This window comes from Pan troglodytes, chromosome 10, assembly GCF_028858775.2.
Source record: "Pan troglodytes isolate AG18354 chromosome 10, NHGRI_mPanTro3-v2.0_pri, whole genome shotgun sequence".
NCBI classification, from domain to species: Eukaryota; Metazoa; Chordata; class Mammalia; order Primates; family Hominidae; genus Pan; species Pan troglodytes.
The window spans coordinates 32,892,593-32,909,071 of NC_072408.2; the positions used below are offsets into that span (position 1 = coordinate 32,892,593).

General features: G+C 38.9%; 1 protein-coding gene across 1 annotated transcript; it reads left to right on the top strand.

Annotated features, from left to right (window-relative positions):
- The first annotated feature begins 2,970 nt into the window (after positions 1–2,970).
- On the top strand, positions 2,971–11,934 carry AVPR1A (arginine vasopressin receptor 1A). Its single transcript, XM_016923126.4, has 2 exons — positions 2,971–4,796; positions 7,047–11,934. The coding sequence occupies exons 1-2, from the start codon at positions 3,818–3,820 to the stop codon at positions 7,331–7,333; spliced, it is 1,266 nt and encodes a 421-aa protein (XP_016778615.1). The 5' UTR covers positions 2,971–3,817; the 3' UTR covers positions 7,334–11,934.
- Positions 11,935–16,479: the final 4,545 nt, after the last annotated feature.

The following is a 16,479-nucleotide window of genomic DNA, read 5'->3' on the forward strand; positions in this document are numbered from 1 at the left end:
GTATTTATTGGTTTAAGGGTAACAGAACTTATCACCGGCGTGGAATGTTTCTGTATAACGGAGAAGTCAGTTGCAGGGTTGGAATGTATCTGGTTGGAGGGGAGGTTATCTTGGGGCTGACATGTCTCTGGTCAGGGAGGGGTTTGGAATGTTTCTGGTAAGAGATGTTATTTGTGGCTCATGGTCATTCTGGCCTTAGCCATTAGGCTGATGCCTTTTGGATTTAGGTGGTTTTTGATCAAGGTGAACTTTAAAATGGCAGGATGGTGATGCTCCTGCTCTGTTACCTTGTCTTGTGACATGTTCATCACCATTCCATGGGGAAAGTAAAAAAATGGGGGGTTTCCATGGTAAAATAACCTTGGAAAACATTGATGAACAAGGTTAAGTAAGTTTCTTTTCTGAAGTTTCTCAGGTCCTTTTTATGTATAAATCACCAGGAGAGGGTGGGATGCATACACAGCACTTCTCCAACATATTTAACCACAAAACTCTTCTCATTGCACATATGTAAATTGGGAATATGTTGCTTTAATTGGAAGGGAAAATGTTAATGGTAAAATAGATGGTAATTTGGAGGATTTACATGTATGAAAAAAAGAAAATGTTTTGAACACCGATAAAATGCCAGAAATTTAAACAACCATTTATATAATCCTTGCAGCAACTGCATTGTGTTTAATCACCAAGATTTTACAGTGAAGAATTTGAAACTCGAAGATGAAAACAAAGTCTTACTGCTAGTAAGTGAAGGAGATAGCTGCTTCCATGAACTGAAGTACTTCTCAAATATCTGGAATTATGAAGTGAGAGGAAAGAAGATTGGTAAATGAAAGAGAATGATTATTCCAGGATATGTATGCACAACTTCCTTATTTTTTTCATTATTTCACCCCTAAAATTTGTTAACTGAAGTCTACAAAGAGTAAGAGGGAAAAGGTAAGTCTTAATAATACAAAAAGTACAGAGAAAATGTAAATTGCTCTAAGAAAAAGCACAAGGTGCCACATAAAATATTGTCTGTGGTGTTTTCTTTTTCATATTTTAAGACCACAATTATTTTATTCTCTATGGGGTAACTTTAATAGCAGGTCCAGTGAGGCATATGAGTAGTGCCTCATATGTAATAGTCCTGCTTTCCTTTGTATATAAAACCAGTTAAAACATGTTTAAAACTCTATGGGTTAAAAAAAGGGACTGGTTCTACAATCTGCGATGAACATTTTTTTTTCCTGCTTTCCAGGCCCCATGGCATCCAGCACAACCAGCGAGAGACAGATAGATGGATGATAGATAGATAGATAAATAGATAGATAGATAGATAGATAGATAGATAGACAGATAGATGATTGATTGATACATGATACATAGAATGGCCAGATGCATACATATAAACATACATCTATGTATCAAGCATATATACATTTGATATATATGGATAATTGGTACTGTTGTCACTGAACAATAATATCTTCCAACTGTATCCACCAACATAACTTGAGAGATTATTTTTATAATTTGGATAATTGGATATAGTTTTATAATTGGATTAGATTGTCTGACACAGATGATTTCCTGAGAGGCCACCACCCTATCTCCTGGAATAAGAACCTCCACAGAGATATTGGTGAGCCTGTATTGCAGATTTCCTCTCCTGAAAAAAACCTAAAAGCTCAAGTGTGTAGGGCCAAGAGATACAAAATTACTAGGCTGTGGCCAACAGACCACTTTTGCAATACCCAGACACTAGGTTCAGTCAACATTCTTTCTCATCAGGAGCACTAATAGTGTAATTTGTGACTTAAAAGAAAGTGAATTCTCTGAGTCAGTGACTATTACCTAATTGCTTGGAGGATTTTTTCCAGACAGGTGGTCTGGAAACCTTTTACCTATTACCTTCCATCCCTGAACCATTTCAATCTTCTGCCTCCTGGATATCTTGGAGAAAATGAACCAACACAACACAGCTTTCAGTTTTTAGAGCATTTCCCCCATACAGAACATTGTCTTACTTGATCTTCCCGATGACCTCAACAACAGGAAAGGCAGGTCCTTTCATTTCCATTTATAAGACGCACAGACCCAGGATTATCTAGCCACAGGAAGCAGGACTCCAGATTTCAAGTCCAGCATCTCAACGTGACAACCTTGGTAACTCTGCATGAACGAACTGGATAGTGAAGTGGAATTATTACTGAGAACTGCAATGAATAAAATCTTTTGCATTTTTTGCCTACGTTTCACAGAGGGTGATATTTTTCTGAGGCAATCAAATTTATACCACGGCCACAATACAGAAACGTTCTGACCAACAAAGTCATGCTCCTGCATCTACATAGCAGATAACTGCAGAAACGGCTTCCTTTCTTCCTTCTTTGTAAAATTGCCTGAAAACAGCTCCCCCTTGCTGTCCGTCGAGGCATATCTTCACCAACGTTAAAACAGAGCTGAGGGAGATCGCATTTCTGCCTCCCTCCCGCCCTGCAGAGGGGCTCCAGCTGTTCACAGTAACGGATTACTAGGTAGGTGGTTGTTTCCCCTCCTTCCCAGGGCCTCTTTCCTCTCTTGAGATTTCCTCTTTCTTACTCCTGAGCACAGGAGCCGGGCGGGTTTTCTGTCCCTTGCCCTGGACAGCACTGCCTGGGTGGCCGCTGTCCGGCAGCTGCTCTTTGTCCACCCAAAAAGATGTCCCCACGACTCAGTAGTAACCAGACGGTCCCCACGGACCACTGCGGCCAAATTTCCGCCATCCCCGCTGTGGGAATCAGGCTTTTCCCGCAGAAAACCCCAGGAATCTAGAGAAAACTCCTTAAGTCCCTAGTCTCCATAGAGAAAACCAGGAGACACTCCCCCCAAACCCCGCTGTGAATACAGGCACAGCAGCCATGCGGGCTGCAAAGTGATGAGTGCGTTCTTCCCGTCGCAAACATAGGGTAATAAATAGCATGCATCAAAGACGTTACTAGGAAGAGATAGCTCTTTAAGTCACGAGCGGGGAGAAATGTTTGCCCCGGGAAAATTTGCCTGGGGAATAAAATTTGCCAGACTGCTGCACGGGTGAGCTCGGTGAGAAGGAAGAAACCCGGACCGGAGGAGGTGAGGTCGAGAGCCAGGTTCAGGTGCAGGAGCTAGATGCGTGGACGCCGGTGCGTGGACTGGAGGTTTCCAGGTATCGCGCTTAGCGTGCCTGTTGAAGTCAAATGCATGGTTAAGGAGGCTAGCGAGGAAGGCTAGTGAGGGAAACTTGTGGAAACGGCTACGAGCCCAGAAAAGGCATGACGCGTCCAGTTGTCCAAGTTTTTGGAAAGGAAAAGCGGGAAAGCGCCACGATCCCACCTACTGTGCGGAGGAATCTGCGAGTCTCCCAGCTCCACCCCCTCAACAGTGATGCAGAGGACAAACACCGACGTAGGGAGAGGAAAAAATAAAAAAAATAAAACTCCAGGGAGCGGGGAGTAGGCAACCAGCAGTCTTCCGGCAATAGGGCGGGAGGGAGCGCGTCCCAAGGAAACAAGCACCGCATAAATACTTGAGTTGGGAACCCAGTGCTTCCGGAAGCTCGGAGCTCACCTTCCCGACCTCGCCGAAGTTGAAAAAAGGCAGAGCAGGGAGAGGGGCCAGCTCACCCTGCTGAGAGCTGCTCAGTGGGCAGGCGGGACGCTGCTCCGGGAGACGCCCACTGGAGGGATCGCAGAGCCCGGCAAGCTGCGAGCGCGCCAAAGACCCTGCGCTTCGGACGAGGAGCCCAAGTCCTCCGAGACCGGGAGGGAGCGGCCCGCGAGGGCTGGAGCTCCGAAGAGGGCCGAGTAGGAACTGCATGGACAGCATGCGTCTCTCCGCCGGTCCCGACGCGGGGCCCTCGGGCAACTCCAGCCCATGGTGGCCCCTGGCCACCGGCGCTGGCAACACAAGCCGGGAGGCCGAAGCCCTCGGGGAAGGCAACGGCCCACCGAGGGACGTGCGCAACGAGGAGCTGGCCAAACTGGAGATCGCCGTGCTGGCGGTGACTTTCGCGGTGGCCGTGCTGGGCAACAGCAGCGTACTGCTGGCTCTGCACCGGACGCCGCGCAAGACGTCCCGCATGCATCTCTTCATCCGACACCTCAGCCTGGCCGACCTGGCCGTGGCATTCTTCCAGGTGCTGCCGCAAATGTGCTGGGACATCACCTACCGCTTCCGCGGCCCCGACTGGCTGTGCCGCGTGGTGAAGCACCTGCAGGTGTTCGGCATGTTCGCGTCGGCCTACATGCTGGTAGTCATGACAGCCGACCGCTACATCGCCGTGTGCCACCCGCTCAAGACTCTGCAACAGCCCGCGCGCCGCTCGCGCCTCATGATCGCGGCCGCCTGGGTGCTGAGCTTCGTGCTGAGCACGCCGCAGTACTTCGTCTTCTCCATGATCGAGGTGAACAATGTCACCAAGGCCCGCGACTGCTGGGCCACCTTCATCCAGCCCTGGGGTTCTCGTGCCTACGTGACCTGGATGACGGGCGGCATCTTTGTGGCGCCCGTGGTCATCTTGGGTACCTGCTACGGCTTCATCTGCTACAACATCTGGCGCAACGTCCGCGGGAAGACGGCGTCGCGCCAGAGCAAGGGTGCAGAGCAAGCGGGTGTGGCCTTCCAAAAGGGGTTCCTGCTCGCACCCTGTGTCAGCAGCGTGAAGTCCATTTCCCGGGCCAAGATCCGCACGGTGAAGATGACTTTTGTGATCGTGACGGCTTACATCGTCTGCTGGGCGCCTTTCTTCATCATCCAGATGTGGTCTGTCTGGGATCCCAAGTCCGTCTGGACCGGTACGTGCCGGGAAAATAGAGGAAAGTGCAGGGATAGGAGTGTGTGTGTGTGTGTGTGTGTGTGTGTGTGTGTGTGTGTGTGTGAGAGAGAGAGAGAGAGAGAGAGAGAGAGAGAAAATGAGAATCTAGCAATTTTCTTCATAGTATCTTCTAGGGCAGTAGTTTTTAAACTTCTATGTGTACATAAGAGTCGCACCTTGGAGGAACACTGTTTAAAAAAAAAAAGCATATTCCTGGATTCCCCATGCAGACATTCTAATTAAGAATGTCTGGAATGGGGCTCAGGACTCTGCATTTGTAGTGTGCAATGATCCTAAGACCACAATTCCAGAAACTGTGTCCTAGAGTCTGCCAAGCAACTACAAAGCCGAAGAATGACTTTTGCTAAATCACTAGCTACTGTATTAACACCATTTCAGGTCTATTGGATTCAGGGAAATATTTTTACTGTCACAACTGCTTTTTGTTGGATTATGAAAAGTATTACAATTAATTTTAAAAATGTGTAGAAATGCCTCAGGGGCAAGGATAGAAACAGATATGTATTTCTAAAGAAAGCTGGAGAAAAATTCTTTAGAAGGTGAGTAATTCCAATTTGGCATTTAGCTAATAATGTTCCTTTCTCGTTATAATCTATTTTTTTCTAACAATGATTAATAGTTTTTTCTTGGTATTTCAAAGCAGAATTATTGATAAACTAAATTCATTAGACTAATTCATTAGTCTTTCACCACTCATTTGACCACACGGCTCTACATCTCTCCACCCAACTCTTACAGTAGTTTACTGGAAATGTTCTCTACACCTACTATTGTGTTTGATTTTAATTCCTTCCCAAACTAGAAAAACTAACTTCACAGTGACTTACAAAAAAAATTATTTAATTTTGCATCTTGAAAATATTTTCTTCTAGTAAAGACAAAAACTCAAACTAAATAAATTCCAATGCTTGTCGGAACTCAAACCAAATAAATTCAATGGTACAGTTGTTACCAGAATGTTTCTGGTAACAGGAAATAGGTATCTGGGAGTAGCTGTTCTCCTTTTGCTTTTTGGAATTGGAGTAGGGGAGGTATGTAATATGCTTTGGAAGTTATATTTGCAAATAAAACATTTCAGTATGAATTTAACTTAGATATTCTTACTGACTATAATACTAGCGATAATGAAAAATACAATATAAACACTTTATTTTTGGTTTACTATTTCTTATCTTGCTTGATCTTAGAAGCCTCTTCATATTGTCCATCAAATAAAGAAATTCAGTCTAATTATTGCTTTAGCAGAATTTACACTCAAGTAATAAAAACTTCAATTGTGCATAGATATGTTGGTGATTTTCATTCTTTGTGAATACCATCTTACCCATGGCTCCTGATCACCTTTGATAGCAGCATCTTAGCACTAAGTATGATTAAATAATAACCTGTAATTGTTTTCTGGCATAACAAGAGTGAGAAGATCCAAGTTTATATTTAATAATCAAGGAAAAGTCAGTGTTTATTGATTATTCTTATTTTTAGAAAAGGTATATTATCAGCACGGTAGCTCCACTGTGAAAGGTTATAATATTTATGCAGTTTACCAGTGCTGATTATCATAAAATATTTTAGAATCCTGTTGGAATTTCCTAATTCTGCTGTTCTTCTTAATATAATTTGTTTGAACCACAACCACAGATGGTTTTCTTTTAAAATCGAACCAAATTTCTAACCAAAGAAAAACAACTAAAGCTTATATCATCCAGGGACTTCTTCTGTACGGTTTTCATATTATAAGAACATTTAAAACTACTAAACTTGATCCCTAATGCAATATTTTTTCCTGAGTTATTAGGATAAATACAATTTGGTATACATGGTTATTTAAAATTATCTTAAAATTTCATTACAATTGTAGCCATTCTGTAACTGCTGTGTCATTAGCACATGCTAGTTCGAGTATAGAAGATAGAGATTTTTAAAATCAATTATTTAATAGTCTTAACCTCATAAAATTCCCACTCAATTCTATTTAAATATTTTGATAGTGTTTTTAAAATACTTGAATTAATTTTAAGACATCTTGCTTACAAAAATATTTTATAGTCAAGCAATTTTCAAACACTCCCCATTTCCCTGATTGATAAACAAAATAGTTCATTTTCTATGATAATCCAGAAGGTTATGCCTTCTTAATTAGTTAATAGAAAAATGAGTTTATCCATGGTTCACTTACATTACATGATTTCCCTTTATATTTTTCATGCAGAATCGGAAAACCCTACCATCACCATCACTGCATTACTGGGTTCCTTGAATAGCTGCTGTAATCCCTGGATATACATGTTTTTTAGTGGCCATCTCCTTCAGGACTGTGTTCAAAGCTTCCCATGCTGCCAAAACATGAAGGAAAAATTCAACAAAGAAGATACTGACAGTATGAGCAGAAGACAGACTTTTTATTCTAACAATCGAAGCCCAACAAACAGCACGGGTATGTGGAAGGACTCACCTAAATCTTCCAAGTCCATCAAATTCATTCCTGTTTCAACTTGAGCCTTGCGTTCATGCAACTTGATTCTTGTGATTGACTTTTTGGCTCATTAGCTGAATTGAGCTAGAAATCACAAGAACAAATACACTTTATTAATATAACCATAAATCAATTCATTGGGTACGAGACTGTGTTTCTAGTTGCATTTTCATATTGCTACCAAAAACTAGACATTATTTTGTATGGAATATTAATGGAAACATGCTGTACTAAAATATGCAGGTCTGATTCCCAGAAATACAACAGAAGTTATATTTTTAAAGGAAAAATCATAACCACCCTAGCTTTATATTTTGTTGTTGGTTTCTTTTATTTTCATTTCTAACATAAGTAAGACTTGATTGGTTTAAAAGTCACATAAAATGTGGCACTATTTCTGAACAAAGAGAGCTCATCATCAGTCTTAATATTCAGAGAAAACTTCAGAGAAATTATGTTTTCATCCATTAAAATTAATTTGTGCATCAGAAAATGCAGCCTTAAACAGTGTCCAGGAGATGGGATGGTACCTCCTAGGAGTACAAGTGCCTGGGGTGTAATGAGCTCCTGCTCATTGTGGCCAGTTTAGAGTTCTATTAGAAGCTATCGATCACCTTGCATTTCAAAACGGTAACTTTACAACTGGCAGTGGCCTCCTTTTGGTTCCTCACATATTATTGGTCAAGAAAAGCATGAAAACTGAGATGCTGAAGGTGAGAGGAAATGTTGACTGGCCAAAAATATCTTTTTTCCCCCACTGCGAGGTTGTTTTAAAGTCAGATTTGTATAAGGAAAGCCAAATTTTATTAAAAGAGTAGAAAAGGATTGCTTAAGGTACTCTGGACTTTCTCTTGGACATTGTAAACGTATTTTGATCAGTGTTACAAGGGTATCCTGTGCTATGCTGGATATTAACAAGATCATTATCTTCATGTTTGGGGAATTCAGATTCATAATATGAGTATCCTAAAGAGTGACTCAGGATATAAAGTGTCCCAACATGTTTAATTAAAAATAGCTTTGTCTTTCCAATCTCTCACTCATCTAACAATTGCAAAGCAGAGATGAGACAGGGTTGGGACATGGGTGACAGATGGAAAGAGAACTGCTCTGTGCCCAGACTGGCTTCCTTCATTATTAAATCCACAACTTTAGGCAAGTTTCTTAAACACGTATAAAGCCTCTGTTTCCTTGACTTACCGTGGGGTTGATAACACTTACCTCACAGAGTTGTTGTAAGGACTAAATGAAATCAAATATGTTAAAAGAGCTTCAGAAATAGTAAAGTACTATACACATGCTAGCAGTTGCTTTTATTATAGCCTTGGGATCTCCAAAATTGCACAGATGTTTTCCAGTTTATTTTTCATTAACTAGAATTGGTTCATTTAATGGCTGGGATATAAAATCCAAAAATTTAAATATAGATCGCTGATTCATTGGACAACATTTCCAGTGACCGCTCAGCTTGACTTCTCCTGCCTGACTAAAGTTTTCCAATTTAAAGACAGAACTTGCTTTTCTTTGAATGCAGGTAGATCAAAGCCACCCACAAGCATCAGTTTTTTCCATTTTTAAACGGAGACCAATTACACTACTTTGCTGTTGTTATTACATTTTTCATTAATGGAACTCAGTGATTTTTTTTCCTAGCTATTTTGTCTGGCTGCTTCTTCTTCTCAGAGATCATGCAATGATTTGAGGATACATCATAAATATTTTGCATCCTTAAGAGGAAGTAATAGTTGCTTTTTTTTTTTTTGAAACAGAGTCTTGCTCTTTTGCCAGGCTGGAGTGCAGTGGCGTGATCTCGGCTCACCGCAACCTCCGCCTCCCGGGTTCAAGCGATTCTCCTGCCTCAGCCTCCCGAGTAGCTGGGACTATATGCATGTGCCACCACACCCAGCTAATTTTTATATTTTTAGTAGAGACGGGGTTTCACCATGTTGGCCAGCATGGTTTTAATAGTATTATTGAGTTTCTTTTTTTACCTTTGTAGATAAGAAAATGAGAACTGGATAGCACTGTGAGAACCCGGAAGCGATAACTTCACTCCTCTTCATTCTTCTGCCTTTTGAAATTCTCAGCCCTTAGGCTCCTTGTATTGATAGGCCTAAAAACATGTTTCCAAATGCTTTATAGAGATTATAAACCTAGGGGCTCCCTAGGTTTTCAAATTCTTCTTTCTAAAAATAACAAATATGTCTCTTAAAGGGTACTGTCCAATATAAGCCATAACTAAATTAATTAATTCATTATTTGAGTTAGAGTAGCATCTCAGTAACCGGGCACTCGAAGACTGTCAGTCCTTTTAACAACTCTTTGATAGTTCAAAAACTAAAGCTTTTTGGTTTGGAACTAAGATGAACCCATTTTTTTCTAAATCCATTTCCAAAGTAAGAACCTCAGAACCTATAGATCTTGCTTCAAAATGTTGATATGTACCCCCAAGCAAAACAATTCAATTTGAATGTTATTTCTGAGAACAGCTCACAAAAAAAGTGCATATCACCCTACCCAGTTGTATTTTCTCCTTTTAAATGTATTGGGAGATGAGACAGTAGAAAATGCGCTGGGGAAACATGAGACCTGGGTGCTAGTTCTGCACTAGGCAAATACGTGGTCTTATTCTCTGCGGTTTAGGCTGAGAAGTTTCATCTGTCTGGTTGCTAAATTTTCTCAATGTTATGTACCCAGAAATGGAAGTCACATATCTCAAAACAATATATCAGATTGGAAGGAATCTACTTGCCTGTCTGTTTCAGAAGAAGAAAAACTGAAAAAGTATTCCAGGAAGGGAAGTTTTCCTTTTCTTGACTAAAGAGAAGACCTGAGATATTATGCCAAATAACAGCTTACAGTCAAGAAAAAAATGTGTTGCAGCACCTTATTTTATTTTTCACAGTTAACAGTGGGAAGATCCTGCAAGTACACAGTTTTAATGCCGCTATGTGGGTATTAGGAATGTGATATATAAAAAATGTCCAATAGGGAGAAACTAATCAGTTGGGCATTTGATGAATATTACTGATGATGGTAAAGAAACAGTTTAGAGTGCATTATTAAGTGCTTAATGGGTTAATTTTGGAGCATGTATTCTAAAGTGTAAAACTACTTGGCTTTTATTTTGAAATTTCATTTGGAACACAATTGTGAAGGAAATCCGTGAAATTCTTGGGTTAATTATATACTTCTTTTACATATAGAATTTCTGTCATCATCAAAGAAGTCTTATGCCATGATTTCGGGAAGGGTATGGTTTTAGAGAAAAAATACTAAGCAGTCTTAATAATACACAGGACCCTGCCAAGCTTATTACAGTTTCTAGAATGGACAACTACTAATGATTAAGAAACAACTTTCATCTGTTATTACACAAGAAACCCAATTAGGTTAAAGTTTGATGTTTTCAGACTCTAAAGCCTATGTTTTTGTAACTTAATTGGACTTTCGGAGTGTTAAATTATGGCTTCAGAGTTTGACTCTACCTAAAATTTAGTTAGATGCCAACCAGGGAGAAATTAAACCTAATCCTTCACCCCAAATATCAGAGGTTAGACAAACCCATGTTAATTGGAGCCTTATGGATATTCACATTGGAGGCAATAGCTTTATTTAGAGTAAGCCCAGGACAGGGCCGTCTGGGATGCTAGTTCTGGAAATGCAGAAGCAGCCACTGTATCCCTGCCCACCCCCTCCATCCAGCCCTTTTGGTACTACTCAGTATTGTTGACAACATTTGGAATCATAAGTAACATAGGACAGTAAGTATTAGAGAATGATTCTCCGTTAGAATTGGACCTCAGCCGATTTGAGCCAAAATTTAGGAACTATTCAGAAGAAAGTTTCTTTCTTTTGAGTGCTTAAGACAGTGTAAATGGTTCGAATCACACACATTTTAAGATTCCATTGTATACATAAGCATTTTAAGAATATTGTTTTAACATAATTATTAGGCATACTAAGTTATCATGAATGAAAATGTACATGTGACCTGTAGTATGTCATATATTATTATGGCTAAATGTTAAATGCCATTTTTTTGCTTTTTAGTTTTATGTATTTTTGTATGTATATACCCACATTTTTACATTGATTTATGTTCTAAATAATAATTAAAACAAAGTATTATAGAATGAATGAAATATTTTTGTGTTCCATGGTCAAATTATTAATAAATTCAGGAAAGAAAATCTGATGATAAATCTGATATAAATACCAGAATAATTATTATTAATATAAAATAATATGTTCACATATGAAGGTATGTCTTCATACTACAGGATTTCTGACTTGAATATATTCTATAATGCTTTAATTCATTACCATAACAAATGTACTAAGAATTAATGTTGCATCTTTAGTATTCCATTTTTTGGAACTGTTTTTCAAATGTTCTATATCCTCTAGCTTATTATGCTATCTAAAATAATTTCAGTGTGTTTTTTCCTGGGGCAACTGAATGATTCTTTTTTTGAATGAGTGATAAAATGTTTTGTGATAGTATCTAATATTTGGTCCTTTACAGAAAAAATGGCTTGTCGTACTATATTGAAAAAACTATTGTATTTCCTCAATTTTACTGTGTATTGTCTTGTTTCTATAAACAAAAATAAGTTTTGGATTTGTTTGAAATAATTCTTTTACAACTTATTTGACAATGAAATATATTTCAAGTTAATTATTTTGACTTTGAAAAACTAAAGACTGGTTTTACAGTTGGTAGCTATTGATAGGTTGATATTTGAGCACAAAAATGTTTGTCCTTTAGTGACCATAGCAAGAATAAGTGAAATTTGTAACTGCCCTTTCAATAAGTTATAATTAAGGAATCAAATCAATTTTGTTATAGTCTGTATTTAGACAACCAAAATGATCAAGGTTAGCTGACGTCATGTTTGTCATTCAGCCCTAAAAAACATCATCTATGTGCATTTATTTCTTAATGTCGGTAAGACTGACTTCTGGGGCCTAAAGATTAAAAATGTTCCCATTTAATAGTCTTCAAAATTAGAATTTTTTCCCAGTAGACTAATAAGTTTAAATTATATTAACTGTATAATTTATATTGTCTAACTTTTTTTTTCTTTTACAAGTCGAATCTTAATAGAACAAATTAAAATATTTATTTTGGGTTTGGCTTAAACCATAGATGCAGGGAATGCCCAGAATGGAAGAAAGAGAATTTGAAGTATCTATTTTAAAATACCACTGGTATTTCAAAAGATTTATAAGTGCCTAAAAATAAACAATATTTGTACCAAAGACATTTTCACAAAGTCCTGTGGATCAGGTTAAACTAAAATAATGGTTTCATTGTACACCAGAAGAGACTCATAAAGAAATTCATAAAGGAACGTTTTTAGTGCCAGTCATATAAAAAATGTTCAATTAATGGAATTAATATAGATATTCTAAATCCATATATATATACACATATGTATATAGTAATCCATATGTGGTATTATAAAATATTGTGAATGTTTACAATAAAAAGCTTTAATTACAAGAAGCAGTAATGTACGGTGACAAAAGTACTACAGGAGAGAATCAGGAGCTCTGGTATTTCCACCATCTATAGGCAAATGATAGTAGGAAGTTCACTTTAATGCATCTGGGCACTTTGGTAGGCCGAGGCGGGCAGACCATGAGGTCAGGAGTTCGAGACCAGCCTGGCCAACATGGTGAAACACCGTCTCTACTAAAAATACAAGAATTAGCCGGGTGTGGTGGCCGGCGCCTGTAGTCTCAGCTACTTGGGAGGCTGAGGCAGGAGAATTGCTTGAACCCAGGAGGCAGAGGTTGCAGTGAGCCGAGATCGCACCACTACACTCCAGCCTGGGTGACAGGGCAAGACTCCATCTCAGGGAAAAAAAAAAAAAAAAAACATCTTGGTTGAAAAAAAAAAGGATTTAGAGATTCAAGCCCAAACTTAAAATAATTCTAGTAGAAAGGCTTTGTCACCACCAGAGTAATGGACGCTAGTCCTTAGGCACGACACAGTGGGACTTCAGCAGAACTTAAAGTATATGTCTATAACCCCCCAACCCCTGCCAAAAAATCCAGCTTTTATGGTTCACCAAAGTATCCATGTTTTTACCGCATCCCCATCCCATAAGCTTGTGTCACGTAAGTAGCTACAGCCTGGAAGAATGTCCCTAAACTGTACCTCTCTGTGCTCACTCTTTCCTTTAATTTTCAAGTAAAGTAGTTTTAGCCTCATCTCATTCAGTGTGCAAATCCTGTGCCTATCCTTAGATTTTTTTTTTTATTATACTTTAAGTTTTAGGGTACATGTGCACAACGTGCAGGTTTGTTACATATGTATACATTTGCCATGTTGGTGTGCTGCACCCATTAACTCATCATTTAACATTAGGTATATCTCCCAATGCTATCCCTCCCCCTTCCCCCCACCCCACAACAGGCCCCGGTGTGTGATGTTCCCCGTCCTGTGTCCATGTGTTCTCATTGTTCAATTCCCACCTATGAGTGAGAACATGAGGTGTTTGGTTTTTTGTCCTTGCGATAGTTTGCTGAGAATGATGGTTTCCAATTTCATCCATGTCCCTACAAAGGACATGAACTCATCATTTTTTATGGCTGCATAGTATTCCATGGTGTATATGTGCCACCTTTTCTTAATCCAGTCTATCATTGTTGGACAATTGGGTTGGTTCCAAGTCTTTGCTATTGTGAATAGTGCTGCAATAAACATACGTGTGCATGTGTCTTTATAGCAGCATGTTTTATAATCCTTTGGGTATATACTCAGTAATGGGATGGCTGGGTCAAATGGTATTTCCAGTTCTACATCCCTGAGGAATCGCCACACTGACTTCCACAATGGTTGAACTAGTTTACAGTCCCACCAACAGTGTAAAAGTGTTCCTATTACTCCACATCCTCTCCAGCACCTGTTGTTTCCTGACTTTTTAATGATCGCCATTCTAACTGGTGTGAGATGGTATCTCATTGTGGTTTTGATTTGCATTTCTCTGATGGCCAGTGATGATGAGCATTTTTTCTTGTGTCTTTTGGCTGCATAAATGTCTTCTTTGAGAAGTGTCTGTTCATATCCTTCGCCCACTTTTTGATGGGGTTGTTTGTTTTTTTCTTGTAAATTTGTTTGAGTTCATTGTAGATTCTCGAGATTAGCCCTTTGCCAGATGAGTAGATTGCAAAAATTTTCTCCCATTCTGTAGGTTGCCTGTTCACTGTGATGGTAGTTTCTTTTGCTGTGCAGAAGCTCTTTTGTTTAATTAGGTCTCATTTGTCAATTTTGAATTCTGTTGCCATTGCTTTTGGTGTTTTAGACATGAAGTCCTTGCCCATGCCTATCCACCATGATCAAGTGGGTTTCATCCCTGGGATGCAAGGCTGGTTCAATATACGCAAATCAATAAATGTAATCCAGCATATAAACAGAACCAATGACAAAAACAACATGATTATCTCAATAGATGCAGAAAAGGCCTCCTGACAAAATTCAACAATCCTTCATGCTAAAACCTCTCAATAAATTAGGTATTGATGGGACACATCTCAAAATATTGTTTTAGTTTGTGGAAGAAACAAGGGAAGGGAGAAAGATAGGAAGGACCACAACATAAATTAATATGCACTTCCAAACATTATCCAGCTACATAGCAGTTCTCAAATTTATATGATTGAGAAACCTAACTTTTTCAGAGAATGTTGACATAGTTTAGTAATGAGGGGGAAGACAATATCAGAGAAAAAATGTTTAAAGCTGTGCATGGCCACAGAAAGCTCAATATTATCAAGAATATTTATCAAGTCTATCCAATTGGTGAATATCCTGCAAATTCACTCTCTCAGTCCAGCATTTGATTGGAATGAAAAGAAGCAGGAACCAATAAAAATAACATTACATTTATTTATTCTTCTAACATCTCAAGTCAGTGGGGTTTTAATACTCATTCAACAAACAAATATTGAGTTCGACTATATGGTAGGCATCGTTCTAAACACTGTGAATATAATAATGAACACAACTGATAAAATCCTAACGAAGTATTCTTTCTATAAGGCTAAAAAGTTATTATATTCTCCTCTCCTTTTCCCAGTCCTCTCCTTATGCAGGCTCATAGGTAAAGGGTGAGGGGGGAATGCATACAAGTTTTCTAGACAGCCACATATCTTGTAGAGCATTCATTTCATCAATGGAAAATTATTTACAATCTTTCAACACTAATTAACAAACCCACAAGTATCAGAAATGTATGGATAAATCTGAAATGCACATTGCGACATGAAAAAAGTCAATTGGAAAAGAGGGCATACTATATAATTCAAATTATATGACATTCTAGAAAAGGCGAAACTGTAGCAATGGTAAAAAGATCAGGAGTTGCCAGGGATTTAGGGGAAAGGAGAAGGCTTGATAGGTGAAGCACATGGGATTTTTTTTTTTAGGGGAGTAAACTATTCTGTATAATATTATAACATTGGATGTGTGAAATTATACATTTGTCAAAACCTGTAGCATAATAACATAAAAATCGAACCTTAGTTTTCAACTTAAAAAATTATTTCGCAGGATTCCATCTGGGAATCCCAGTATGGAATGCAGAATGTGACAAAGCAATCTAATCATATTATAAATGTCTGAAACAACTTCCCTGAGGGGATTGGGGAAAAAGGTGCCAACCTAAGTAACTTTAGAGATTAATGAGGTCTGTAATACTGAAAGCAAAAGAAAGTACACAGAAGCAGTGTGCTTTAGTTGATGAAGCTGTTTACCATAGGAGTAAGGTTTAACAATTCTGATACTGCTATACATGTATTCTGAGATTGAACGGCTACGTAAATGGATGGTGGGAGCCAAGTATTTCACTATTGGAGTTGGAATTTACAGAAAAGCAAGTAAAGATGGTTAGGATGATCTGTGTGGCAATGGATTAGAGTTGGAGACATCAGTATGAACTCATGTTCAGTATAATATAGATAGAGATATTTACATATGGAAATATTTCTAGATACGTGAGTATACATGTGCTGGTATACATATATGTACAATATTTTCTTGGTCTGTCAGTTGAGAGGGCCTAGAAGCAAAGACACCTCAGAGGCAACAAGCATGCCTGGCATCCAGACCATTCTCCAAAACGCAAAACAAAATTAACTAAGGCTCCTTGGAGAAATG

Bases quoted from the DNA above. Each gene is read 5' to 3' on its own strand.
- AVPR1A (XM_016923126.4), top strand. From the start codon at position 3,818: ATGGACAGCATGCGTCTCTCCGCCGGTCCCGACGCGGGGCCCTCGGGC. The intron at 4,797-7,046 runs GTACGTGCCGGG...TTTTTCATGCAG, and splicing joins TCCCAAGTCCGTCTGGACCG to AATCGGAAAACCCTACCATC.